Source organism: Trichosporon asahii (assembly GCF_000293215.1).
Source record: "Trichosporon asahii var. asahii CBS 2479 unplaced genomic scaffold scaffold00070, whole genome shotgun sequence".
Taxonomy (NCBI): domain Eukaryota; kingdom Fungi; phylum Basidiomycota; class Tremellomycetes; order Trichosporonales; family Trichosporonaceae; genus Trichosporon; species Trichosporon asahii.
This window is the reverse complement of record NW_014040855.1, coordinates 2,284,535-2,310,617: the sequence shown is the minus strand read 5'-3', so window position 1 is coordinate 2,310,617 and position 26,083 is coordinate 2,284,535. Positions and strand designations below refer to the sequence as shown.

Here is a 26,083-nt window from a genome sequence, read left to right as displayed (position 1 = left end):
AAAGCTCAGGTAGGCGGAGACCCACGAATACCTGACTGCTATGCGAGAAAACAGCTCTCCGCAGAATCACACGTCGAGCCATCGATCAGTGTTGTTACTCGACTAGCCTTGGACTCTAATCGCGCTTGGAAACCATGGCGAACCGAGGGCAGCTGGATCGACATCCTGCCGTTGAGCTCCGCTCTGGCGTCCCCCGTTCCAGAGCCAGCGCGTGTGGTCCAAAATGTCTGGAAAACTTGTCCATGGATCAAATCTAGTACACGGAGGGACGAAATGGCGAGTCCAGGTCTCGCCTGTCCATGTGCCGCCGGCGCAGAGCCGGTGGCGCGGCGCTCAAACATCGGTCCGGACACCAAACTCATTGAAGCTTTGCGTTTCAATTGTCGTCGCCAAAGGCCAGGGAAGGACACTCCTCCATTGCTTCGGAGAAGGAGATTGCGCAGCGTGTTATCGTCCTGTGAGTTTGTGAAATCATGACGGGTGCTAGATCGTCTGCCGCAGCCGCAGCCGTAACTCGTGGGCACTTGGTGAGTTGAACGCTCGCTCGCTGAACATCTCAGACGCAGGAGCAAAGCTTACAGAAGACGACTTATACCACATACATCGCGGAGACAAATGTTCAAAGTATGCCACGCCGGTAGTTGAGGTCCTTCGCCATCTCAGGTCCATCGAACACCTGCATTTGCTGCTCACGATAATCGTCCTGGATCATTGTGAGGTTTCCGGGCGCAAACAGCATCGCATTCTTGTTCTCAGGGAAAGCGTGTGGCCTCCAGACGGTCCTCTCCAGTGCGTGCTTACCGCCTTTATCCTTTTGGGCGCCATCCTTCTTGCCGTCCTGGCCCTTCTTCTGGCGCACCGCCGGGTTTTTCCAATTACCTTTGGCGTATGTGACTGTTGTGTTGGTGGTGTTCACGTGAGGATTATGGGTCATGTTGCCGTTGGGGTCCAGGTAATAGGCAAAGTTGATCCAATAGTTCATCATCCCTCGTCCTAGCTCCTCGTTCGGAGCCGTGTAGTTGTACTCCGGCGTAGCGATGCCGAAAGTAAAGGGTACGTCCGTGCCGTGGGCAACTGGGGGTGAGCATCGAAGCTAGTCTCTGACTCACTTCCTGTGTAAGGTGGTGCTCCGGGCGTCTCGCCTCTGAACTCATACGACCAGGTCCGAGTGAAATTAAACTTGTTGGCCTGACGGATGAAGTAGCGGCGACGAGACTGGAAAGCCTCATCGCCGACAATGGAAGCGGCCTGTTTGAAAATGGGGTCGAGACCGAAAGTTTCATTGCCGGTTCCGTAAGGAGAACCGAGAGCGGTGACGTTCGGGTAAGCTGCCAGCACCTTGAGGAAGCTCGATGGGTTTGACACTTGAGGTTGGAGCAAACCAAAGGCGAAGGAGAGCGGAATCGAGCTATTCAGCCACGTCGGGAGCGTGCCAGTGCCCTCATCACGGACGTTTCCAGTGATGAAAGGTACCCGAGAGAAGCGGCCCTCCTGCAGCATCTTCCAAGGCGACTCTGGGACAATGTCACCATCGACAGAAGGCGCCCAGATGTACGGCAGAGAGTATTGAAGGCTGGCTTTGGTTTTGGCCGCTGCAGCCATTAGAGTGTCGGCCGGGATGCGCTTCAAACACTGCCAGGTGGTGAGATTACCGAGGTTGGTGGTGTTGGGTGCCATGCATCCGGCGTTCTGCGCAGTGTTGTTGTACGGCGCGTTCCATCCAGTACTGGTGTTGGTAATGGGCGCTGTACTTTGGGCTCCACTCTGCATAATGGCGCCGCGAAATAGGTTTTGGGTTTGGTTGAGCATAATGATCGACGTTGAAATGGCTCCGGCCGACTGCCCGAACAGCGTAACCTTGGCTGGGTCGCCTCCAAACGCTGAGATGTGGTCTCGGACGAACTCCAAGGCGAGGATCTGGTCTCTGATGCCCAAGTTTCCTGCCTTGTTCTGGGCGACGTCCTTGCCGTATCCCCACCCGAGAATACCCAATCGATAGTTCATCGCGACCAAAATGAACGGCCGCTTCGTGTCAACGCCGTACTGGATCATTGGACCGGAAATGTAGGTGGATGCGGCTCCGGCGATAAATCCGCCACCATAGCTGCGATCAGCTGCAGTTTCAAGCCCGATACTCACATCCAAACCATGACTGGGAGCTTAGCATCTGTGCCGGCTGTTCCGTTGGGAGTAAGAACTTGCAAAGTCAAACAGTCCTCGCTCATGCCCCAGGCACTCATCAACTCATTCTTCGGTTGCATGCAAGCCGGGCCAGGAACCGTAGCGTTGACCGTCGAGGTGTTTCCGAAGTCCTTAGGTACAGGGGCCATGAAACGACGCTCGCCGGTTGCTAATGTTAGCTGTAGATCTGCTCGGAAGCTTACGAGGCTCCGCAAATGGGATCCCAAGGTACGCATCGTAGCCAGGAAGCGCGAGACCACTGATAGTCACGTTGGCCCCATTCTTGGAGGTTATGATAGCCTTAGGGACACGGGTACTGTTCGAAGTCAAGTCGACAGACGGGACAGAGATTCGCTTCTCCAGCTCCACCTGGGCTGCAAGTGCAGTCACCGCAAGTAAGGCGATCCTCAACGCGACCATGGTGCGAAGGTGGGCAAAGTCGAAAGCATTGCTTACAGAAGCTGTGAACTACTAAGGGCCGAGGAGGTACTGACTAGTCCGGAATGCTGGGAGGGTAGTGGTGCGTGGGGCCCATTCTGGAAGTTCGCCGATGATCACTCGGCGGACGTCTGGACATTGCGGATTACGCTGTGGTGCATGTGGTGGGGTTGATTGACGTCAGGGGCGTCCAATTCTGTCGTTCATGGACCTGAGGGCTCCATGATGGGCAACTCGGTGCCTGGTTCGAAGTGGGTCCAATCACGTGATTTAGCTGGTCATCCACAACGGAAGCATATTCGGCGTCCAGCGGCAGCATAACGGCCCGGATGCCGAAGTGACAATGCCTTAACGTCCGGCACAGCTTGTTCGAACTCCGCGTCTAACCGAGTGCGTTGTGTAAGTGTCGTCTCGAATGGCAAGATCTGCTCTATGACCCAAGGTTTGCTCAAGTATCAACCGTCGTTCGACCGTCGCGAATCTGCGGAGCCAAGGTCGTGCGTCAATGCAGAGGACGGGATGATGATTCTGTGAGCGAGCGGATGACCTTCCCTCGGACCTCCCTACGTGCCATCAGACAGTAATTACGACTTCACTGCGTGTCATACCAATGCCTCCCCTTCGTTCCATGTTCCGGGAGGGTGGGGGGTACAGCGTTGGCAGCCCGAAGGTCTGTGTTTCAACTGACTCTGCACGTCGCTTGACGGCAGAAGTTGTATCCTCACGAAGGAGCCTCGGCACTGCAACTTCCGCTCTGTCCCGTTCTTGTCTCGCCGCTTTCGTGCAACCAGCCTCCTCTCAAGGCCGTGCGCTTCCCCGATGCGGCTTTGGAACGGCTGCTGGTCATCCTGCTGGGGTCTGCACGGCCGAATCACTGAAGAGACGGAGCGTGAACCGAGCAAAAATCAAAGCACGTTGTCGTTGGGAGTGACGCGCGGTGACCGATCCAAACGGACTCTCAACACGTGCCTGTGCAGTACGACCCTGCAGCATCGATGGCGACGTCTTGGTTCCCTCGTTCGTGCCCCCGGGTAGTAACAGCCTCGGATGATCATAGACAGCGAACCCAACATTGGCACATTCCCGCTAAAGATGTCCGTGACTTGGTTTCAGCACGCGCCGTGCCCGGGATTCGTGTTCCTATATGAGTCACCGGCGATCTCACGACTGTCCGCTAGATGCTCCTTAGCCATGGTGAGCGTTCTACAATCGCCGTGATTGATGAGGCGGTAAGCTGAGATGCGCGGAAGACTGACGATGCAGGTTTGGTCCGTTACCCTGACTATCTGATACACGGACGCGTCGGCAGTGCTGTTTCAACACCGACAAGCAGCCTCGGCTGTAACATGTGATGAGGTCTACGCGACGTTTGACGACGAAAACACATTTCGCGGGATGTTCTGATCCTTCCCGCTCTTCAAGGAGGACATTGAGTTCCTCGGAACGGAGCACCCTGGTGGAAACGCTGAGGAACGCTGTCACCCGGAGACCGCCTGCTTGCTGCAGCTGGTGAACATGCCCCCGGGAGATATAAGTGAGGGTTCGCGGCAGTTCTCTCACGACCACGCCCCTCGCCTCTTCGCTATCGACTCCCCTTCTTCACATAAGAGTAATCGATCTCTTCCATCATGAAGCTCTTCGCTGGCCTTCTCTTGGCCTCACTGGCGGCTGCCCAGATTCCCACTGTCTTCAGCGAGCACAACAATCCCTGTAGCGGCCGCATCATCAGTGCCGTTGTCGATCTAAGTCCTTCGTGCAGCTGGACCGACCCCCACCGCCTCCGGGTTGACGCAGCCCAGGCGCTGTTCGATTACTTCCCCCTCATACCTTATCCCGAGGTTATTATAAACGACCCTTACCGGCAGAACGTTTTGACAGTCTTCTCCATCCACGATGAGGGTCACGAAAACGGACAGCAGGGTGGTGCCGAGGAGATCAAGGCCGTCACAGGGCCCCTGAAAGAGGAGGGTGCCTGGGCATGGATTAGCGGCACCAATATCGCCAGCGGCATCGAAATCGCCATGGACAGGCAGCGCATCATCCCAGTCACCGATCACCAATACGACACCGGCCGCGACCGCACGGCGATCGTCGTCTTCACGGACGGCCTTGACACGACGCACAACAAGCGTCGTCTTATGGACGCGCTTCATACTGCCCAAGGCAGGGGCATCCGTGTGCACTGGGCAACAATGGCAGTGCCAGGTGTCGACAAGGAAACTTTCGCAAAGGACCACTACCTATTCGACGGAGATGGCGTTCAGTTTTTCGACGAGGAGACCAAAAAGATTGTCACTGCCACTGGTGGCGTTTACGGCACCATCACCGATCAGGCGTCGATGCATGCGTTCGTGAAGAAAGTCATTGACAAGGGCGCTACCAACTTTGACGACGTCTGTAAACACGGAGGAGGACCCATCGATAACAACGTCACTGTCAACGGTCTTTGTTCCTCCAACTCGCGGGCCATGTATACTTATACTGCCGCGAACGACAAGGAGACTATCGAGTTCACCGTCGATCTAGTCTCCAAGAAGAACCCGGTTACCCTATCTGTCACGTACGAAAACACCAATACTGGCGAGCGCACCGAAGTTAAGGTGGACAGGGACCAGCCCACCGGCAAGCTTACTGGTACTGTTTTGAGAGGGCAAAAAGTCAACCTTATCATCTCACCAAACGGTGCTTCCAACGACGACTGTTCGTACTCCGTGAGCCTCAGATCGACCGGTGGCGGTGGTCCCGTAACGTCACAATCCGCAAGCCCATCTTCTTCGTCGACAACCCATTCAGCATCAGCGAGTGCTTCATCTTCCGCACACTCGTCGTCCGCGACTTGGTCGTCTTCCTTGACCTCCTCGATCTCGTCCACATCTCACTCAGCCTCGGCCTCGGCGATGTCTTCCAGTTCGTCAACGCTGCCGTCAACTTCATGCTCGTCTTCTGCGACCCCCTCAAGCTCCTCCACGTCTCACTCGACGTCTGCGATTCCCTCCAGCTCGTCCACCTCTGCGACTCCCTCCAGCTCATCCACCTCTGCGATTCCCTCCAGCTCATCCACCTCTGCGACTCCCTCCAGCTCGTCCACCTCTGCGACTCCCTCCAGCTCGTCCACGTCTCAATCGACGTCTGTAACCCCCTCTAGCTCGTCAACGTCACACTGCGCCTGTGCACCCACACCGGTTACAGTCACTTCGACCGTAGTTTCAACGGCTATCCACACAGTCACCGTTAAAGCGTGACGCAGCTTGGAGCAAGGACTTTTGAACAGTGAATATAATGATTTCCATATGTCAGAACGCTACGAACTAGGACGCTACTGTCTGCATTTTGTATCTGAATGGTAGGCCAGGTCTTCGATGCATGGCGTGTACTCGTTCGCCCACGCAGATGGCACAACCTGGACGCTGAGGGGGAATTGATGCGCTCATGCGATGCCCTGCAGAATGTCGTTGTACCCGGTGAAAAGTTCCTGGAAGATGCCATCCCACTTGACCCAATCCTCAAGTTCTTCCGTGTTATCCTGGTTGAGTACACTGATGATCTGAGAATAGGGGTCGTGAGTTGGCTCCTTGCCGGCCTGGCGCTGAAGGATGACGGTCCGGAGAATCTCCAGGACCTTGAGCGACTTGCGGGAGAGCTCGCTGCAATGCGTCTTCTGATTCGCACACGCACGCAGCGCACCTATGGCAGTCTCAAGCGCTGTCTGCTGTTGTGAGCGCCAGGTGCCTGCTCCTGATTCGGATGCTGGGCTTGTCTCGAATCCCGAGTCGGACCCCCACTCAGGCGTGCCCTGCAGAAGCGCGTACGCCATGGTGAGGCCACCGTTGAACACCTTGCCTCCAAACTCCCAGAGCTGCGCACTCTGGGCGTCGATCCACCGGAACATGAGGAAGGCTGTCAATGCCTGCGCCGTGTTGATCAGACTCTCGGCTGCATGCAATGCTCGTCGCAAAGCAACGGCCTCTTCGAGAAAGTAAGGGCGATACAGGTCGATGACTGCGTGCGCGGTCGTGATCAGCATGGCGCACGCCTGTGCGAATACCCAGGGCGGCTCCTGTTGCGACGGTTCGTGTAGCTGCAGGTGGGGAGGCAAGGTAGCGTTGAACTCGTCGTACACGGAGTGAGCGGCGTAGCCTCTCCCGCAACGAAGCTGCCGGGGTCGTCGGGTCCATGATGTGTCCGACCTGCAGCTGCGCCGCCCACCAGTCGGCGGTGTAGTGAACATACGCCCATTCGCATGTCCCGCTCTCTTCTGGGAATTCCGACAATGGCGTCCCCGCCAGCTCAGCGTCGTACATTTTCGCCAACGCCTCTTCCGTCACGAACGCAGGACGCGGAACTGGATGAACGCATAGTATGGGAGAGATGTTCAGAACATGAGAGAGTTGCCTGCGGGTCAGCCTGATCGACTAGGCTGCACTCACCTCTTGTAGTTCACGTAGCTCCACCAGAGTCTCCGTCGTCGTTCCTGCATGTACAGGGTCTCGTCGTGGTGCTTGGGAAGCCCGACCAGAAGGGCAGCATGATGCAGTCTGCCGATAGCCAGCCAGCCGCCGGCGGGACTGGCGCCTGGGCCGACCGAGGATGCGTACGTGTTGAGGAGGAGCGCCTCGCAAAAGTCCAGCTGATGTTGTTCCGGGTAGGACCTGGGATTGTCCATGAGCTGGATGAGGTCACTGTTAATACTCCAGAGCTCATCTTTCGTGATTGGCAGTGTCTCCTTCTTGTCGTGGTAGGAATACCCGATGATCATACTTGAGCAAAGCATGCACAGAAGTGGCACGTGTTGCTCTTCACACCGGGGAAAGTACGTGACCAGGTACTCCATGCGGCGCTTGAATACCTGCGCCATGACAAGTCGGAACATGACATCAAAGTGCAGGAACTCGTTCACGAGCTGCAGGCATACTTCCTGCGACGGAAACCGCGCGATCGTCGCCCGAAGTTTGGAGGCAAAGTCCGGGTGTCGCGGGGAGGTGTAGCTGGGTGCCTCGGCACCATTTGCGAGCTGCGCAGGGTACGTCCGCTGAGCAAGTCGAGGAGGTGACAAGGATGCCGTACTTCTTGGTCAGACTGTCTGTTCGAAGGGAGGAACTCACCGCTCATATGAGCAATCCTCGGCCGACCGGAGACATGACCTACACGGCTTGCCCTTGTCACACTTGAGCTTGAGCCGATGGCAGCGCTTGCAAACTCGGACAGCCCGACGCCTCGGCGGCTCCAAAACAACGTCACCGATCACATTCCCTTCTCTGAAGCATCAGCGTCTGCGACTCTTCCCGTATATACCTACAGGTCTTGATAGATGCACTCGCCAGTTACGCCACTGCGAGTGCAGCTGCCGCAGGGTGTTCCATGATCGCATTTCAACTTGATTCGGCGACACCGTAAGCAGGAGTTGACAGTTCTTTTCTTTCTTTGAGGGCCCTCGTCGGCTGTCATCGTGGTCGAGAGATGACGGAGAGAGTTTGTTGTTAACATTGGTCGCATCCTTCGGGTTCGGTGGAGTACAAACCACCGGCCGGTTCGGCCGATCTCGGCCGGCATGGCCCCGCGTGCTGAGTAAGGGCCCCATGGTCCCACTGTCTGTCACTTCATGGGCGGGAAACTCATCTGACAAAGATTACGTGCGAAACTCCTCGTTCATGCAGCTTCTGACATGGAGATTACATAAAGTATGTTGAATGATTGAACACCACGGGGGTAAGTCTCCCACGAGCACCGTCGACCTAGAAGCCGTTCATCGGCACAAACAACTGCGAGAAAGCCGTGCCGTCGTCCGTCGTCACAGTGGGAGGGGCGATGTTCTCAGTACTTGGCCAGAAGGCGCTTAACCACATGTCGAAATCAGGAGCAATGTTGTCATCGATGGCAGGCGTGGTTGCGATGGCAGGCGTGGTTGCGATGGCAGGCACAGCCTGCTCGCGCAGCTTATTCGTTCGACCCAGCATGGTGTCGACCTCATCGTTCTCCGGCCGCGACATGAGTGTCTCTGAACTCGGCAGGGACCAGCGGGCCATCAACCGGTTGGTTGCCTGTGCCGCAAGCTTTTGACCTCGGGAGCACAGTACTTTATACCAATCGCACGGTGTCTGTGTGGTGGTAGCCTCTAGAAGCGTCACCCCACGCATGAGGTGGTGATGGCACTCGTTGGCAAGCTTTGAGTGAGGGGACCGGCAGACAAAGGCAGCAAGTGGTACCAGTGAGCTGTATAGATCAAGCACCATCAGACTGTGCCGAGAAACCATCGGCACTTTCTCCAGAACGTACGCCGCAATGTCGATCACGTTGACGCATGCCTCGTTGATAACCACCAAAACGCTTGCGACCTGTGGGGACTCCAGAGGTTCGTGCGGGGACTCCTTCAGGGCAGTACTGAACGCAGCTCGATGCAAGTGCAGCATGCCGGTGTTGTGGTGAAGTGATAATCGGATTTGCTCCAATAGCTCCCTGTCGTGCGACGGCCGCTCGGGAGTCTCCAAACGTCGGGACGACAGCGGTACCGAGTCCATTGAAGGGTAGATCATAACACCCGCGAACTTGAGGTTCGGAGGCAGTCGGTCCCAGAATTCGCGGACCGTCCGATCGCCGAGTCGCAACCTTTCGTCGTCTTCCGAGTTGATGCACTCATTCATCAGGCGATGCAGAATGTCGTCCCATTCCCATCGCCAGTAAAGGTAAGATGTTTCGGAGATGTCGGTAGGGCGAAGCGTATCAAATTGGCCTGGTTGAATCGATGGCGGACAGCCAAAGCGATTGGACTAGTGTAAGCATTGCACAACATCTTCAAGGTACTTACATTGATGCGCTCTAGGGTAAGCAGTTCCCACCATACTCTTCGCCTTGCGTTGACTTCCCGCTCCGGCAGTTGCCACCAGGCCCCATCCCGGTGGAAACCAGCTAAGATGGCGAGACGCAAGGCCAAACCAACGACGGCGTACAGCTCTTCAGCTCGTCGATCGCCGGCATTGAGGACGAAAGAGTAATGAAGGTGGAGGGTGGCCCTGTTGTGAGCCCACGTCGCAATGGAGCACTTACAGACTGGCCACCGAGGTGTTTGTGAGAAAGTCGGCAGCTCCTAAGCACGCTAACGACAGTCGATTGAACCTATACGCTCGCTCAGAATACGGTGGCTCTCGCTCATCGAACAGGCTGCCAACTGCCGAAACGGCAAAGACAAGAGCCAGCTGGGCGGCATCATTGCGTTGCAGGGTTTGCCGACTGTTGCCGTATACTTCGAGAAGGATAACGTCGAGGTAGCTTCGAGATATGGGTACGAATCTCCAGCATGTGGCTGACCAGTAGACCTCACAGAGGTTCTGCATGTCCTCATACGCCGGGAGATTTGCGCGGGCTTCTGCCAAGAACGCGCTTCGGTCTTGGAGGAAGAACGGGAAAGTGATACCCTCGGCGATACCGGGCTTGTTCGTTTCGTCGTCCCCATCATCTGGCAACACGTGCGCTGCCGCTGTTGGAGGATAGAATCTGGATCTGCCGCCAGGTGAGATAGACAACTGGCCGACTGTGGTTGATCCTTCGGCGGCGTCGTCAGGTGTCGTTGTCGACGGAGGGCCACCCAAAGGCAGAGTCGGCGTAACACTGCCACCAGCCGGGCCAAGGTTGCGCGGAGTGCTCTTCCCGGCGCTTGCCTCGGCCAACTGACGCTTGAGCGACACGATCTCCTCACGCAGTTCTCCGACGGACGTGCGCGTTGCAACGATCCCGTCGGGGCACAGACTGGCGCAGCCTCCCTCGTTAACGGTGTTGTCCGGTGCTCGGGAAAGTTGACTCACCTCTCCGTCGGCACTGGGAACAGGGCCACTCCTCTGCTCCGCCTTGAATGTCAGCGTGGCTCTCCGGGATGCCTCACTCTTGTCTCGCTCGCGTTCGCACTTGAGTTTCGACCTTTTGCATTCCGCGCAGCTAACGGACGGTCTTCCGATCTTCTTGGGCATGGAGAGTGGGCGATGTCGAAACAATAAGTGGAGGGGCGCCTGACCAAGGCATCGTTTTCCGTACTCAACCGGTTATTTACACCTGTCCCTGACCTGCCAGGTCATGCCAGCTCATGCATGAGTGTGAAAGCTTGAGTGTAAGCCGTACCTTGGGAGGGCGCGTTCCTCACTGCATAAGGACTGCAGTGACAAGTTAAACGACTACGCAGGAAACGGAGACATGTGGTTCGGGGCATTGAGGCTATGCCTGCAGGTCATCTAGCCGCAACTTGTCATCCCATCCCACCGACATCTGCTGTCAGATCTGGAGCTTGGTATGAGCTGCGCGCGTGAGCAGATGTTTCTTGAGAGATCCAGGATGGTAAGCGATGATTCACTGCGTTCAAGTGGCATAGAGTTTCGCGATGATGCGGAAGCACATCCTGCTCTCCTCACGGATGCAGAATCGATTGCACGCTAAGCCAAACCAAGCTCATCACCCATCCTCCCTGATAGGGTTTGTGACCGACGCCAGAGGGTCCCGGATGCTCTCGATAAGACCTGGTGCGTTCGAACTTCGGTGGCGGATATACAAGGCTCCGGGAGCGGCCAAGGTTGACGCTAAGGATAGCTCCACATCCCATGCCGTGATATCTGGTGATCCATGAACAGTTGATCGAACAGGTTGCGTTGATAGAGCAGCATATGCAGCACTGTCCCAGACGTGAGTATGTATCACTGCATAGCTAGCTAGCGACCGTTGCGTTGCATCGTCGACAACTATCATCGGGCATCAACGAATATGCGTCTCTCCCTAGTGACCGCCGCCGCGGTGGCGCTGAGCGCCGCTGCTACTCCGATCGAGCGCGCGTCCACATCCGGAATCAACGACTACGACTGCAAGGCGCAGCCTGGAAAGGAGCCGATCGTGTTCCTGCACGGTCTGCCTGCGCCTCCGGGGCTCAACTTTCTAACAAAACTGCCTGTCTTCGCGTCCAAGGGCTACTGCGTCTTCGCCCCGACGTACGGCACCACAGCGGGCATCATCTTCGCGGGTGCCAAGGTCGAGGACTCGTCGAAAGAGATCGCTGGCGTAGTCGACAAAGTGCTTGCGAGCACGGGGGCTTCAAAGGTCAACCTCGTCGCGCACAGCATGGGCACATTGGTGGCGGCGTATTATCTCAAGTTTGACGGCGGCGGCGACAAAGTCAAAGCGTATGTGGGCTTCGGACCTGTGTACAACGGCACGACTGAAGCGAGCCTCCGTCTCCCGAAGCAATGGATCCCCGGTCTCACCGACGCATTCTGCCCTGGCTGTATCGACGCGGTGCCGCCTTCGGACGTCATCGACAGGCTCCACGAGGGCGGAGTCACCGTTCCCGGACCGACTTACACCAACATCATGAGCAAACTCGATCTTCAGGTCACTCCTTATACGAGCGGACGCATCGATGAGGAAGGGGCCAAGAACATCGTCCTCCAGGACGCCTGCCCCTCTGACATCGCCGGTCACATTGGCATGGCAGTCGACCCGAACATCTCTAATATGATTCAGTGGGCGATAGACGGCAGGAACGGTCCCCTGCCGAAGTGCAAACCATTCTTCTTAGCGATCTAGAAGATGGTCGGCTTGTTCGACCAGTACGAGATCTCTGTGTGATTGCAACCGTCACTACCCTTCCCAAGGAGAATGAAGTCTAAGCGTGGGGATATATCAATGGCATTCGCTTGGCGCGACAGGTTGTGCCGAATCCTTGCACGCTGCGTATGTAGCATGCATACTGTACATTCAACTATACAGATAACTCTAGTCCACAATAATGTTCACATCTATTGTTGAGGTGGACCGCCGCTCGGCGCAGGGTTCCTAGTCCCACCATCGCTTGCGGCCCTTCTCTGTGGCGTGGCTAACACACCAGCGGTTTCTCCTGGGATATCGCCGGAGAGCATGCGACGAAGGGTCTGTTCTTGTCGGCGCTGGCGAACGCGTTCGGCTTCGTCCGTGCCGCCGGTCTTCTTCAGCTTTTTCCCTGCGACGAAACCTGAAAGCTCGTTCTGGAACTCGTCGGTCCGCGTCGCGAGCTCACGCTCACGGGCTCTCTGCTGCTCCTCAATGGCACGAAGACGCTGAGACGGGTCGGCCTCCTTCGTCCTGATCTCCATGAGGAGGTTGGTGATACCACCGCCGCCCTCGTCGGGAGAGGACGGCATGAAACGGTTCTGGTTGGCACGGCCACCAGCTTTGCGTTGGTCAACGAAAGCTTGGACATTGTCAAGCATCTCGGTCGCGTCCTTGATGTCGTTCTTGAGGTCCGCCGCGAGCTTGTTCTGATAAGCGAGTAGACGCTGCTCCTCGGTGACTCTCTGGAGCTCGGTGAGCCAAGTGGCACGCCACGTAGGTTCGGCGGCCGCGACGTCGGTGGTGAAGGTTTCCACAAGAGCCGTGGCCTTAGTAAGGTCCTCACGAATCTTGCCCATCTTCGACTTGCTCGGCGTGATGCCACGACGAAGAGCATCCTCTCGAGCACCATCAATGATGTCAGAGACTTCTTCCACAGATTGGATAGTGTCCTGACACTGGGCCTCCAGCTTCGATTTGCTGTTGTCGAGGAGTGCGCGGCTGCCACCCATCTTCGTCTTGACGACCTCGCGCATCGCCGTGTTCTGCTCACGCAGAGTTGAAAATGACTCCTTGGTCTGGTTGATGAAGTCGAGATGCAGCTGTCGCATGATGGCAAGGTCCCGTCGGAGACTCTGCACCTCATCGTAGTGAGCTCGCAGATTGGCATCAGGCGCAGTGGGGGTTGAAATTTCTACCTCCGGCGAGCGAGGGGAGGAGTTGATGACCATCGTCTGGTCAGGTGTTCCGAGGGGAAGCCGTGGTTGAGACGGAGAGACAGAGAGGAGGGAGTTGGTCAATGGTTGAGCCGTGGAAAGACGTTTAGGCTGGGTGAGAGCCGACTTCAGCTCCTTGATCTCGGCGGAAAGGGAGGCGAAAGTGAGATCGAAATGCTGCTTTACTTGGTCAAGCGCTGGATTGGTCAGTCACAGCCCCAGCACGTGAAAACTTACGCTCGATGTCCAATGTCAGAACGCTACCCTCCTGCAAGTCTTTCAAATCCTCCAGCTCGTACTGCACACCAGTCTTGTTGTCTCGTATGTAGACATTCGGGAAATCCTCCATTCCGGGGTCGTACTCGAAGCGCTCCATGAATAAGAGCTTCAGAGTCGACATGTCCGTTGGCAGATCAATCGCAGTCTTCTTCACTTGCCGGCCGAGTTGAAGATATGCGGTTATTGAGGTAGGGGACGATGATGACAGCAAAGTGCCCCCGAGACTGTCCTGGGTAGACTTGAACTTCGTGGCAGCCGACTCAGACCCAGACCCTGACGACAGCTTTTGCTGAGACTCCAAACTGATGCCAATGCTCGGAGACGCCGGGATCGTCTCAAGCGTAGGGATGGCTGGTTTGGGGGAGGAGGAAGCTTTCCGAACCATCTCCAGTGATTTCGCCAAATCCGGGAGAGGGGGGCGACGGTCCTCAATCACAGCTGGCAGTCGATCAGAACGACGAGCGGGACGCGGTGGGCTGCCACTCGTGCTTGCGCGCTTGGCACTGGGAGATGAGGTTGGGACCATTTTGTTGAAAGTGTATGACGAGAAGCGCTTGGAGGCTCGGCGCTCCAGGGCATCGGACCGCTGTAGGGCGACAGCAGCATCGTTGGATGGATCCGCAGCGATGTGATCAGGGGGTAGGTTCAGCGTAGGGAGAGGAGGCGAAGTCGGTATCGTTGGCAGAGTTGGCGGGGGAATCGCAGGCGGCGACCGCAAGCTCATCGAGTTGTGCAAGGACGACGCGTCAGAGGCACGCCGAGACTCGGCTGTATCCGAATCGTCCGAGAAGCGCGAGACACCTGCATCTCGACTGTACCGATCGGCAGTTGGAGGTGTCCTAATGAGCGGTCGCGCACCAGCTGGCTTCATCTGCGACGACCTGTGCTTGGACGCCTCCGACGACATCGACGTCCGGCGCGTTGATGGTTCGTGCGAGGAGTGACTGTCCTGAGCGGACCGAGATCGAGGAGGGCGGAAGGCGTCAGGAGGAGCGGGCCTGTTCGGACGCTGCTGGTTCCTCTCGGCCAAAGCAGCAGCCGGAAGCGGGACCGCGGGAACGGGCACAGGGCTAGCCGTGCGGTCAGACTTGTTGGATGACGGGGCGGAGCGTGAGGGGTCCGCCTCCACGGGCTTGGATGCAGGCCGAGACGACGACGCAGTGAAAACATCGGGTTGATTTCGGTCAGCGATGAGCCGCTTGTACGCAATCTGTTTGTTCTTCAGCCCGCTTAGGAGATTGAAGATGATGGCTCGAATGTCAGGCAAATACATGTTGAGCGTTTCCGTAGAAGGCTCCTCTCCCAGGGCGCGCTCGAGAATCACTCGAAGGTCGTTGGGCACAGAGTCCAGATCACTATCTGTCAGCCAAATTCACAACTTAAACTAACGCAGTGGAGATGCCGACCTTTCGAAAGGCCGATACGCAGAGCTCAAATCCATTCCCAAGGCGGACATATATGTCGCTCACCTGAAGCTGTTAGCATAATTACGGTATTGTGCAGTACGTACATCCTCTTCCGTGAGCTGCCGTTGAGACCATTGCTCTAGTCCTTGTAACAATTGCTTGGTCACGACCAAGAGCCTCGTGATAAAGGAGTCCAAAGTCGAAGCCTACCGTTAGCCACGCCGAGCAGTGCCGCGCTGCGACTCACAGGACCCCTGGTCTGGCCGCTAACGCTGCGCGCATGGCCGCTACCTTCCCTACTGGAGCCATTATTTACCCCTAGACCCGACTGCTGGCTCTGCGGGTCATCGAAAGCGTCGACTGGCGCACCGGGCGGCGGATTCGGCGAAGGAATGGGATAAGAGATGACAGGGCGGGACATAACGCTCCACGATATCGAGTCGATGACTTGCAGAACGAGAGCCACCGATACCAAATCAGGGATGCCTCCAGCCGCAGATGCGCTGGTGATGTAGACGTGGAGCGAGATGTGGGAGAAGGGGGGAAGGCGAGAATGGATGGCTCAACACCGGCAGTCAAAGTGTGACGCACCGATTACACTTGTGCCCTGTGCCCTACGCTCAGCGCGCCTGACGCCAACAAATCACGTGACCATTATGACGACCAAGAGGGTTCCTTTCAGAGTGTCGACGCGCTCTCGTCTTGTCATGTGCCCTTGGCGCGCAGTGTGCCGACGCCCTCAGAAAACATGTCGCACAAAAGCTGACTGCTTCGCCTGCAACCGTATGTAGACAGTGGTTATCACGACATACATGATGGAGTGAGGGGAGGGCCGTGCGGGGAAATGCACCCCCTATGAGCTCGGATCCCAGTGGTGGTGCTATGGTACATGCATGGGGCGGTTCAGAGCCAGACTGGCGGGCAGTCTTGGACTGGTGGGGTCTTCGGGGACGCTGGAGCCCGTGTCATCACTAGACAACATTAAAGAACGAATAGGGTGCTAATGATTAGGCGAAATAACAAGGCTTAGCCCTTGGTCTCGACACTCTGCAGAGCGAGCTCGACCTCGCGCAGCGCTTTCTCAGCGCTAACACTCTCCCTCCTCCCCTTACCGCCGTGACCGCGTTGGCGGTAAGGCTCCTCGTTGCCAGACATGGACGCTGTCCTGGAAATGTCGCCAGACGAGCCCTCAGAGTGTGTGGGGAGGCGCGTAGCACCAAGAGAGGGACCGGCGAACCCGAGGGCACCAGAGAGTGACTGGCGGTTCCAGTTGGAGGAAGCCGAGTTGGCGCGATGGTGGGAGTATGACATGCGCTGGGCATGCCCGTTGCGACCTTGTCCTGACGAGGCCGAACCACCGAACGAGAATGCAGGGTTGAGGGGCATTTTGAAAGAGTTGATTCCCCCACTGTTAGGGCCGCGGCCATCGTCACGCATCATGCCACTGATCGACCCAGAGGGCATGGCGGAAGACATCGAAGCACGGTGCCCCATAGCTCGGGCCGCCAACGACTGGATGATCTGCGCAGCGTCCGGGCCGTCGTAAGGCCTGATCGTAGCAGGCGAGGGCATCGAGGGGGGAGGGTTGAGAATCAAGCTGAGATACGCACGCTTGGCTGAAGAAGTATTAGCGATCATTGACGTCGCAGCCACGCCCACGCACCGACGTTAGCGTCAACGAAGACAACCATGGCGTTGACATCGTCGCGCCACTTGATACGGAACCCTCCTTTCTCAGTCTCCCACTCTTTGAAGATGTTCTGAATGTCGCGGGTCTTCAACCTGCGCGCACTGTCAGCTATCGTACCACAACAGGTCGAGAAGTTACACACTCCGGAGAGAAATTGGCGAGATGCAGGATGCGGGTAACGGCAGCTGAGATTGGGGGCTGAGAGGACGAAGGAGCAGCGAGCAGGGTACCGTTAGGGAGCGAAATGGACATGGTCTCGGGATCTCAATTTACGAAAGCGATGTGGTCGGACGAGGAAGGGTTTCGTATTGTTGTCGTGTGGAGTAAAGAAAGTGGGCGATGCGGAACGAAGGATGCTATGGGGGGCCAGTTACCAGGGTTGGAGCAGGTAATGTGGCTTCGAAATGCTGATGTCGATGAGAGGAGAATGCTAGGAGATGAGAGGTGAAGTGCAGGCCGATGAGGGAGAGGTTGAGATGGAGGAAGGTGTTGTCGGCGGCGACGGTGGTGGAACGGTGCCCAAACGGTGACGGAGGCAAGCCAGTGGCCACTGAACAGCTGGACAGACCGGCCAGACCCTGGATGTACCGTAGGGCGATCAGTGCACACGGAATCTGATGCACGCGTCGACACGCGACGAGCGGAGGTGGACAGCTGCGGGTGGGTGCCAGGTGCCACACGCATCCATTCTCATAACGCCGGAAGCCGGCTCACTCGAGACACGTGGCTTATCGGCCTAGGCCGTGATGCCATGACGTCGAAGCCGAGCTGGGGCCTCGAACGACTTCAGGAGTTAGGGCGGGGGACGTGGGGAGATGTTGCCACCCACGGTCTCTTGGGGCTACAGCAGTTCTGACCGCCTTGGCATCGGGTGCACAGCCATCATCGCGTACTGCACCATCGGAGTAGAGTACTGCTTCCACTTCTTCTTCTCTCTTCATCACTTCCCCTTCGACTGAATCGTGAGTTTTACGACCGGCATGAATATCAAAAGGCCAGCTCATCCTTTCCAACGGTTGTTTCCCGCGAGGGTGGCGACCAAGCAATCCTGCCTGTTTGCCACCCAACGTGTGAACAACGTTGCCAGCGGTCAACCTTCGATCACAATCTATGCCTGGGGTGGCATCCACTCTCTCCTTGCACATCCCAACGCAGTTTTCACTCGTAAGAGGCAATGGCAATAGATTGTGGGCCAAAGAAGGCAGAATGGCAGCGGCCGTTGGTGCGCGGGATTGTGCCGATGGGCCGGACGCTGACAAAGCTCGCTGTCTGGGCGCTGACCACATGCACGTTTATATCCGGTCACGCATCATCTCATTTCTCTTTCTTACAATCTTTCATCCTCTCCCATCCACCCCGCCATCCACCTCATCCAGAGCGCATCCTCATCCGTCGCCATGCAGATCTTCGTGTAAGTGTTCCGCACATTGCATCCACCTCGCCACCCTGCTGACTCAACTAGTAAGACCCTCACCGGCAAGACCATCACCCTCGAGGTCGAGTCGTCAGACACCATCGACAACGTCAAGTCGAAGATTCAGGACAAGGAGGGCATTCCTCCCGACCAGCAGCGTCTTATCTTTGCGGGCAAGCAGCTTGAGGACGGCCGCACCCTGTCCGACTACAACATCCAGAAGGAGTCGACGCTCCATCTCGTTCTCCGTCTCCGCGGTGGTATGCAGATCTTCGTCAAGACCCTTACGGGTAAGACGATCACGCTGGAGGTTGAGTCGTCGGACACGATCGACAACGTGAAGTCGAAGATCCAGGACAAGGAGGGTATTCCCCCCGACCAGCAGCGTCTCATTTTTGCCGGAAAGCAGCTGGAGGACGGCCGCACGCTCTCGGACTACAACATCCAGAAGGAGTCGACGCTTCACCTCGTCCTTCGTCTGCGTGGTGGAATGCAGATCTTCGTCAAGACCCTCACCGGCAAGACGATCACGCTGGAGGTCGAGTCCTCGGACACTATCGACAACGTGAAGTCGAAGATTCAGGACAAGGAGGGCATTCCCCCTGACCAGCAGCGCCTGATCTTTGCTGGAAAGCAGCTGGAGGATGGACGTACGCTCTCGGACTACAACATTCAGAAGGAGTCCACCCTTCACCTCGTCCTTCGTCTCCGTGGAGGACAGTAGATCCTGTTAAACCGTAGAAGTTTGTAGTTTCACCCTCCCCGATATCATGCGGTTTAGGGTCCGTACCATGCATTATTGGTAACATGTTCTTAGAATGAAGGATCTCATACATGCCATGCACTACAACGGCCTCCTCCTCTACTTGAGTCTGACTCCGTCCCACTCCTCTCCTGCGCCCGTCTCCTTGAGGAACTCTCGAAGTTCCTTCTCAAGCAGAGCCCCAAGCTGAATGCCCTTCCGGCGGTGGTGGACCCAGATGCCGTCGGGGGACATGGAATAGCGGCTCGGTCCAGAGACGGGCGAGGACACCCAGATCTGGTGGTTGGGCGGTTGCTTGTTGATGACATAAGTGCCGTGCGGCGGCACGTCGAGGGTCATAACGCCAGACTGAAGTTAGATCTGGAAGTGGTATTGACTCACGCTATACTCGACCTCCCAGTCCTTGGAGAAGTTCTCGACGAGGTCCTCAAGCGCCTCGTGAAGCTGGTCCATGTCCTCATCCGCAACGTCATGATATTCCTCGTCCGTCATGTCCCTGGGGTCAGCGATGTCGAGTCACAGCAGGTGGTAGGAGGCATGTTGCCGTTTCCCTCCCTCGAAGCATCATAAGCACGTCGTCGATTGACTCACCTGACAGCGATAGATGGGTCGACACCGGGATCTCCGTGAGGTGTGCTTGAGACAAAGCGAGCGTGGGCTGCAAGAGCTGGGAGGGCGGTACGGCGAGCGCGGGGAGCGGTGAAGGCGACCCGCGTAACGGCAGAGCCGGCCAGACGGGGCACCTGAGCAAGGTACCGAGCTCCTAAGCGGAAGGACATGCTTGTATGACGAGCTGAGGGCTGTGTGCCGGTCTGCAACAACAAAGTGCGGCGATGGCGTTGATCGGACTGTCGAGAAAGACGGACCGGACATGTGGCTTATTTCCCCCTCCCACATACGGTGACGTCTCCACTCGCCACAGCCAGGTCCTGGTGGCGTGCTCCCGCAACTGCTGACGTCTTGATTGCCATCGAGAGCCGCAAAATACTCCATGGTGAAGAGGACGGACTACGAAGGTCAAAACATAGGTGAATCAGCGCAATTCCTTATGACCCCGAATCCCGGAGCTTTCACGAAAATCTGTGGTAAGGTGAAAGGCATATGGTCGAGTGAAGCCTTATCCCTGCTCCCGTCCTCTGCTCGACGTTTTCAAACGCCTAATGGAGGCATTTTCGGCTTCTTTGTTTTCGTACTGGAGCAAACAGTTCTCTCCCTCGGGGCCGAGGGAGAAGCTAACGATGAGGTGGAACCGATACGTTTGTCATCACTGATTCTGCATTACCGCTTCAACTTCGCGGCAGACACTGTACAACTCTCGCGAAGCCTACAAACACTCACAACCTTGGTATCTACTCCTTCTCCGTCGATTGAGCAGCAAATAGGGATGTCAGTTCTGCGTCTCTACATCTCCTGCAGTGTCCCATACGCGGGCCCGGCGCTGCTACCGAATAATGCCATCGCCCTGTTCCTGACTGCATCCCTGCCTCACCTGGGCTCCTGATGCCCCTCAACGTACTCTGACGGGGCTCTGATTTGAACTATCAGATGCCGACTACACCCCTTCTACCTTCGCCTGTCACGCGGTGATGCTATCGATGAGAAATACAGGTCTGGCCGCGTGTTACTGGATCGAAGGAAGACATCTTGGACTTCGTCCGGCGTTCTCTTCGCTCTCCTCCTCCCGTCCCTCGTCCTTTGACAACCAAGGAAACTATGCAACTGGGAAACACAGTGAAAGATAGGGTTCTTTGGACGAGCAAATCACCAGCCCTTTCCATATGGCGGATTGCTGCACCGGGGGATGCTTGCAGTCATCTGAGTGGACCATCACCAGAGGCGTGTGACACTCGTACTGTTAGCAAATTATTGATGAACGGGCTTTTGAAGCCGTACAGGAACCTACGATCAGTTGCACAGCCGAATAAGCAACGTTACTCACAAGTCTTCTACCGTTGCGCTCGCTCTACCGAGTGCAGCGGAGGCCTGAAGTGCAACAGGTACTGACCATGACCGCCGAGCCACATCCTCTTGTCATGTCAGTTCAGGCGCAGAAGGCTGACTGGGCGCCGTGGTGTCCGAACATTCGCATTCCTCTCGGTCCCACACTGCCAAGCGTTTCGAACCGCTTCCTCAAGAGTGCACGCGAACTGGAACTTTACAGAGCAAAGCTCACTGAGATGCCAGAATATCGGTCTCCGCTTTATTACAGTACTTGCACTTACGAGACTGAGTGGAACATAACGCAGCACTTCGGGTGACGGACAGAGGGGTATTGAGCGATGAAATCTCTTCAGGTAATGCAGTGGCGCACTCGTTCTAGACAACGTTTCTCATCTCAATCAATGTGTCATGGCAGACGAGGGGCATTTGTTTAGAACGAGAATTGAGAGGAAATTCGTAATGAATTCTATTCAGCGATTTAGCAGGCAGTGCACTTGACTCTATATTTGTAATGGCACACAGGCTGAGACTGGGAAGATGGTAAATGTCCCGCACTACATTCTTCCTTGACCGCACGTACTCTTCAAGTTTTCACCCGAAATTAATCAACTTGTACGAGCATTAGACGCACAGTCTCAAAGGAGATATACTTTGGAGGCCTTGCATGCAGAACTTAGGGAACAAAGCATCCAGGACTACCCCGACCTTGTCCGTGTGTGACGATAGCCCGCGTGACCAGGAAAATGGATTCTGTGATTGCACGGATCCTCGGTAGATAGCATTGAAGAAAAATCCCAAATTGAACTTTGCATAAACCTCGCGACGGGTTATTACGACGGGATTATTACGACGGCACGGGATTTTAGCAGCGGCAGGTGAATTGCATACAATAATACAACTGATGAAAGCAATATAGAGAATCATCCTAATGGCTAAAAGCGAAAATTGACCTCTGACTGACCTTGGGACCACGTCGACGTCGAATTTGAATCACACTATCGTTATTTATGGAAACAATATAAAAATAATCTTTATGCATGATGCATGCAATGCGAAATTGATTTATGGCGCGTGGCGAACCTCGGGTTGCAAACATTTTCGCACATAATATCAATAGGGGACAAGCGCTAAACAGACAAACTCTACTTTTGGATACCACAATAGTATATTACATTACGGCCACCTTTGATGTAGTCTGCATGAACTTCACAACAGTCTTTCATCAATATCCCGTGCATCGACACTTTGTGCTGTCGGTATCCAGCACGAGCCAACCCCGTACGAGACAAGCTGCACTTACCTAAAGGTGAGTTTCGCGAGTAAGTAGGCATTCACATGCATGATTGCATCATCATAACTCCCAATGACGTGCATAAGTTCGTCCTCTGTAGCATCGATTTCTGGGATTCAGTGAAGTAGCGACCGCAAAGGGGTTTTGATTAGCCCTAGATTCGTCGATCACAAGTTCATGTCGGAATTCAGGGGCTATGGGGAACTGATGAAGTATTTGAAACAGTCGATAATAATGGCTGTTATCTTCTCAAAGCAAACTTGACGAGCCAGAAATGCGCGATACCCGGCGAATACTTGTCATTCATAATAAATACTCCGCCATCTCAATGATGCCTGGAGCTCCCCCAGTCCACCATACAGTTTACCCTCCTGACTCATCAAACTTCGTTCTAATCACTTTCTAATCCTTGATTATGCCGCTTTCAAATCTCCCCACACCCATTCGTCTGATCTGCCGGACCAACCACTCGACGACATTTTGATAAAAATCGCGGAAAGTGTCCAGATTTCGGGTGCACAAAGGACCAGAGTCAGTTTTTGGTCGGACATCTCGGAGATAGCCTGGGGGGCCCTTATACCCGACAGGGAAGAGGAAAAACCTCTCAGAGTAAGACTCGACGCCATCAGCACAAGCCGCGTGCGCGCCTTGGGTGCGTCCAAGCGACACTCCGTTCCTACGTGGTGCCTCTTCGAGCACTCAGACTTTGTGCACGGATGCACCGGTTACTTCCTCCTTGCGAGATTACTCCAATGTCACCAAACCGAGTCCCATTGTTCTCAGATCTGATCCGTTCTCGAACACGTTGCAGCCAATCCTTCAAGGCGCAACATTGGGCGTCAGGTTGGCGCGGCCCGGGGCCGTACGCTGGTCGCAGCAACCGCGGAACCGGTTTTCGGAAAAGCCACAGAGCTTTGCACTGATCCCTCAGGGCAGCACTTGTGCACAGAAGGTGCGTTCGGCAACTTGCCATATACGCATGTCACCTTGGTCTCGGCCAATGAGTGACATACCCTTAGATGGTCGAACGAAAGACTTTGGCGTTGTTCTTCATTTCCAGTCAATCTCCCCTAAGCCGCCTGCACCAGTGACACCGACCCACATACACGCCTCTAAGCACGCTGCTCACTTATAAGCTGGACGTCCAGAAACACCACCGATGTCTGCACGCCTCGAACACTGTCTTGAAGATGGGGACTGCGAAAACAGGGAAGACCCGCTCCCGTCGCGCCGTGAAGAAGGCAAACCGTCGTAACAAGACGGCGAGTCGCAGTGAGTACAGTTCGTTTTCTAGTGAGCAAACGCTGACGGCATCGTAGGCGGTTCACCCGCTAAGAGTGCGGCTGCCGCCGAAGCCTCCAGCCCCTCTCAACGTTCTCCTCTTCGTCGTAGTCCTCGTCGCCATCTTAATAACAGTGACCCAGTCCTCGTGGGTTACACGAGAGAATTGCAAGAGTCATCAGAGGACGGCTTTGCACTCCCCCTCACTGAAGGCTCTTGGACTGTCGCACGCACGCCCCAAGATAGCCGGAACCCCACTCCAGCCTTGACTGAGGATCGGGACGATGACACCGGAGTCGCGGACGACGATGTCATTCCCGGAACTCCCACTGTGGAGCTGATTCTGGATGCTGAGGCCGGCACGACGACCGGGGACCAAGCCGTGACGGTTGCTGCTGCGCCAATCAAGGGATTCCACCTTTCGAGCGACGGCGGCGTCCAGACTGTCATGGAGCGCTACGTCGATTTATTACCGCTGCTGGGCCCTCCGACTGCCGACATTGGAGTGCAATTCTTCATCGGTTCGCCACGGCGACGGGTCGATGACATAAGCACCTGGAAACGTGAGGAATTCCAAAGATTGTCGGAGGGTCATTGCTTGAAGCACTGGACGGTGCATGGGAACCATACGACCAACCTGGCATCCGCTAACCCGTGAGTCGAACTTGCGGGCCGTGTACTGACCGCAGGTCCACTGCGAAGAAAGCGTTCAATGACATCAAGATGGAAATGCAGCACTGCAACTCGCTCGGCGTCAAGGTCTATTGTGTTCAGTATGTTCTTGGGCGGTTGCCCTCCCGTACCGAACTTGGTGCTGACGTCAGCCTTGGCGCTTTCTACGAGTTCGACGAGCAGCGAAAACGGTACGCCAACGTCGAGGCCGCAGTGCGTCGTGTCGCCACTCAAATCAAGCGTCTGCTGAAGGCCGTGCCCACGGTGAAGTTGGCTCTCGAAAACATGGTGCACAACAACACTGGTTGCGGACGTGACACCCACCACTGGAGCCTGCAGGAGCTCAAGCGTGTCATCGATCTGGTCGGGGACAGCCGCGCAATGCTGTGTATCGACATCTGTCACGCGTACATCACCGACTATGACTTCAACATGTTGGACGGTGTGAAGGCAATGAACGACTTCATCGACGACGTGGGGACCGAGCGCATCGCCTGCATCCACGTGTCCAACAGCTCCACGCGACACGGAGGTACCTGCGAGGGCCACACCCAGTGAGTTAAGCCTTTCGGGGATGAGTAGCTCACCGTCAGTATCTGTAACGGTCAGATCTCGATCCCTGCTTTCCGCGCCGTCCTTCGCAACCCTCGTATCCTCGGAAAGGTGCCATACTATCTGGAGACGCCTTACCATCGAGCAGGGCTACGTCCAAGGACCGACAACACCAAATATCTGAAGGAGTTGAGGCTGAAGGTTTTGGAATGGGATTTACTGGAGTACCTCATGATTGCTTCGGACGCTGAGTGGGAACCGACTAGTTGGGAGACGCGGTTTCAACGATTCAAGGGGGGTGCGCGCAAACTCGAGAAGAATATCGCCTACAGAGCGACCAAAGCCGAAACTCAGGGCGAGGTACGGCACGCCAACCACCTCCTTAAGTCGCGCCGGGCTCTCAACGCGAGAGCCGTTAGAGTAGAGAAGGAAGAGTGGCTGAAGACTGTCAAGGAGACGTGCCTCACTCCCGCAAATGGCGCTGTGGTCGAAGACGAGCACCAGCGTTATACGCGAGAAATCGCGCAAGCGCTCGTCAAACCAGTCAAGAAGGAGACTCCACCGGCCTCGACGGAGGTGCAGGTGTCCGAGCCGCAGACAGCGGGGAAGACCGTGAGGACGATGAAGCAACGTTCGACGAGTGCCTCGCTCATGCTTGCTGCTGCCGCGGGGCGCATTGTGGACACCAGGCCGCGACGCGCAGCGGCTGCACAGTCCGCCGGCACATTCGCCAACGGCGGTGAGAGCAGTGTCTGGGCTAGTTTCGACGACTATGAACTCCCCCAAGATGTCGACCCTCCAGAGCACGAAGAACACCCGCTTTACGTCCCGAACGCCTATGTGAAGAGAACCCTCAAGCGTACAATAAGTGTCGATGAGTCGACGACGGCCTGGCGGGCGGAAGCGCGTCAAGGATCCGCGGGTGTGCCCAGTGCCCCGCCGCCGCAGCGGAGGAGACGGAGAAGTGACCCGCTGTAGGCTCGCAAGCTGGTTGGGTACTCAGCTGCAGTCGTCGCGGGCGATGCTGCTGTAAGCTGATGAATGCTTCATTCCATGTTGATAGCTGTTCTAGTTGTGAATGTATTGGGTTCCTCTGGTTGCTTGGATCCGAGTTCGAGGCCGTGCGGTCGTGCGCTTCGACTTCTCATCTGGTCAGGTGATCACTCCCCGCTCGCGCTTTGGGTTCGTCACACTCCTGTGCTCCATCTGTAGTCCGACCTTCGCATGATCCGCATGATCCGCATGATCCGCATGATCCGCTAGCTCCGCTTGACCGAAGCACACGTGCACGGAAACGTGGGCGGTTGCGAGAACGTGGGCCGAGCAGGATTGCTGAAGGTGTGCTAACAGAGAGCACGGAGATGCAGACGAGGGGTAACGGAGTAGCCGGCGAAAAGCGTGCC

At 56.2% G+C, this 26,083-nt stretch overlaps 11 protein-coding genes across 11 annotated transcripts; 4 read left to right on the top strand and 7 right to left on the bottom strand.

Annotated features, from left to right (window-relative positions):
- Positions 1-619: 619 nt before the first annotated feature.
- Positions 620-2,601, bottom strand: A1Q1_04745 (uncharacterized protein; the record flags this gene model as incomplete). The annotated part of the gene is made up of 3 exons (XM_014322983.1): positions 620-993; positions 1,110-2,114; positions 2,385-2,601. 3 exons carry the CDS (start codon positions 2,599-2,601, stop codon positions 620-622), a joined length of 1,596 nt encoding a protein of 531 aa, XP_014178458.1.
- Positions 2,602-4,247: 1,646 nt separating this feature from the next.
- A1Q1_04744 (uncharacterized protein) lies at positions 4,248-5,764 on the top strand (the record flags this gene model as incomplete). The annotated part of the gene is made up of 2 exons (XM_014322982.1): positions 4,248-5,330; positions 5,384-5,764. The coding sequence occupies 2 exons, from the start codon at positions 4,248-4,250 to the stop codon at positions 5,762-5,764; spliced, it is 1,464 nt and encodes a 487-aa protein (XP_014178457.1).
- A 282-nt stretch (positions 5,765-6,046) lies between these two features.
- On the bottom strand, positions 6,047-7,489 carry A1Q1_04743 (uncharacterized protein; the record flags this gene model as incomplete). The annotated part of the gene is made up of 3 exons (XM_014322981.1): positions 6,047-6,618; positions 6,665-7,011; positions 7,101-7,489. The coding sequence occupies 3 exons, from the start codon at positions 7,487-7,489 to the stop codon at positions 6,047-6,049; spliced, it is 1,308 nt and encodes a 435-aa protein (XP_014178456.1).
- Positions 7,490-8,351: 862 nt separating this feature from the next.
- A1Q1_04742 (uncharacterized protein) lies at positions 8,352-10,577 on the bottom strand (the record flags this gene model as incomplete). The annotated part of the gene is made up of 4 exons (XM_014322980.1): positions 8,352-8,829; positions 8,893-9,346; positions 9,422-9,522; positions 9,661-10,577. 4 exons carry the CDS (start codon positions 10,575-10,577, stop codon positions 8,352-8,354), a joined length of 1,950 nt encoding a protein of 649 aa, XP_014178455.1.
- A 781-nt stretch (positions 10,578-11,358) lies between these two features.
- A1Q1_04741 (lipase class 2) lies at positions 11,359-12,174 on the top strand (the record flags this gene model as incomplete). The annotated part of the gene is made up of 1 exon (XM_014322979.1): positions 11,359-12,174. The coding sequence occupies one exon, from the start codon at positions 11,359-11,361 to the stop codon at positions 12,172-12,174; it is 816 nt and encodes a 271-aa protein (XP_014178454.1).
- A 212-nt stretch (positions 12,175-12,386) lies between these two features.
- A1Q1_04740 (cytoskeletal regulatory protein binding protein) lies at positions 12,387-15,497 on the bottom strand (the record flags this gene model as incomplete). Its single annotated transcript, XM_014322978.1, has 4 exons — positions 12,387-13,588; positions 13,629-15,025; positions 15,140-15,282; positions 15,324-15,497. The coding sequence occupies 4 exons, from the start codon at positions 15,495-15,497 to the stop codon at positions 12,387-12,389; spliced, it is 2,916 nt and encodes a 971-aa protein (XP_014178453.1).
- Positions 15,498-16,102: 605 nt separating this feature from the next.
- A1Q1_04739 (uncharacterized protein) lies at positions 16,103-17,018 on the bottom strand (the record flags this gene model as incomplete). Its single annotated transcript, XM_014322977.1, has 3 exons — positions 16,103-16,692; positions 16,740-16,858; positions 16,909-17,018. 3 exons carry the CDS (start codon positions 17,016-17,018, stop codon positions 16,103-16,105), a joined length of 819 nt encoding a protein of 272 aa, XP_014178452.1.
- Positions 17,019-17,494: 476 nt separating this feature from the next.
- Positions 17,495-18,052, bottom strand: A1Q1_04738 (uncharacterized protein; the record flags this gene model as incomplete). Its single annotated transcript, XM_014322976.1, has 1 exon — positions 17,495-18,052. One exon carries the CDS (start codon positions 18,050-18,052, stop codon positions 17,495-17,497), a length of 558 nt encoding a protein of 185 aa, XP_014178451.1.
- A 111-nt stretch (positions 18,053-18,163) lies between these two features.
- A1Q1_04737 (uncharacterized protein) lies at positions 18,164-18,904 on the top strand (the record flags this gene model as incomplete). The annotated part of the gene is made up of 2 exons (XM_014322975.1): positions 18,164-18,177; positions 18,229-18,904. The coding sequence occupies 2 exons, from the start codon at positions 18,164-18,166 to the stop codon at positions 18,902-18,904; spliced, it is 690 nt and encodes a 229-aa protein (XP_014178450.1).
- A 138-nt stretch (positions 18,905-19,042) lies between these two features.
- Positions 19,043-19,722, bottom strand: A1Q1_04736 (uncharacterized protein; the record flags this gene model as incomplete). The annotated part of the gene is made up of 3 exons (XM_014322974.1): positions 19,043-19,237; positions 19,325-19,439; positions 19,535-19,722. 3 exons carry the CDS (start codon positions 19,720-19,722, stop codon positions 19,043-19,045), a joined length of 498 nt encoding a protein of 165 aa, XP_014178449.1.
- A 3,643-nt stretch (positions 19,723-23,365) lies between these two features.
- On the top strand, positions 23,366-25,658 carry A1Q1_04735 (endonuclease IV; the record flags this gene model as incomplete). Its single annotated transcript, XM_014322973.1, has 4 exons — positions 23,366-23,447; positions 23,495-24,110; positions 24,281-24,682; positions 24,722-25,658. The coding sequence occupies 4 exons, from the start codon at positions 23,366-23,368 to the stop codon at positions 25,656-25,658; spliced, it is 2,037 nt and encodes a 678-aa protein (XP_014178448.1).
- Between the last annotated feature and the right edge of the window lie 425 nt (positions 25,659-26,083).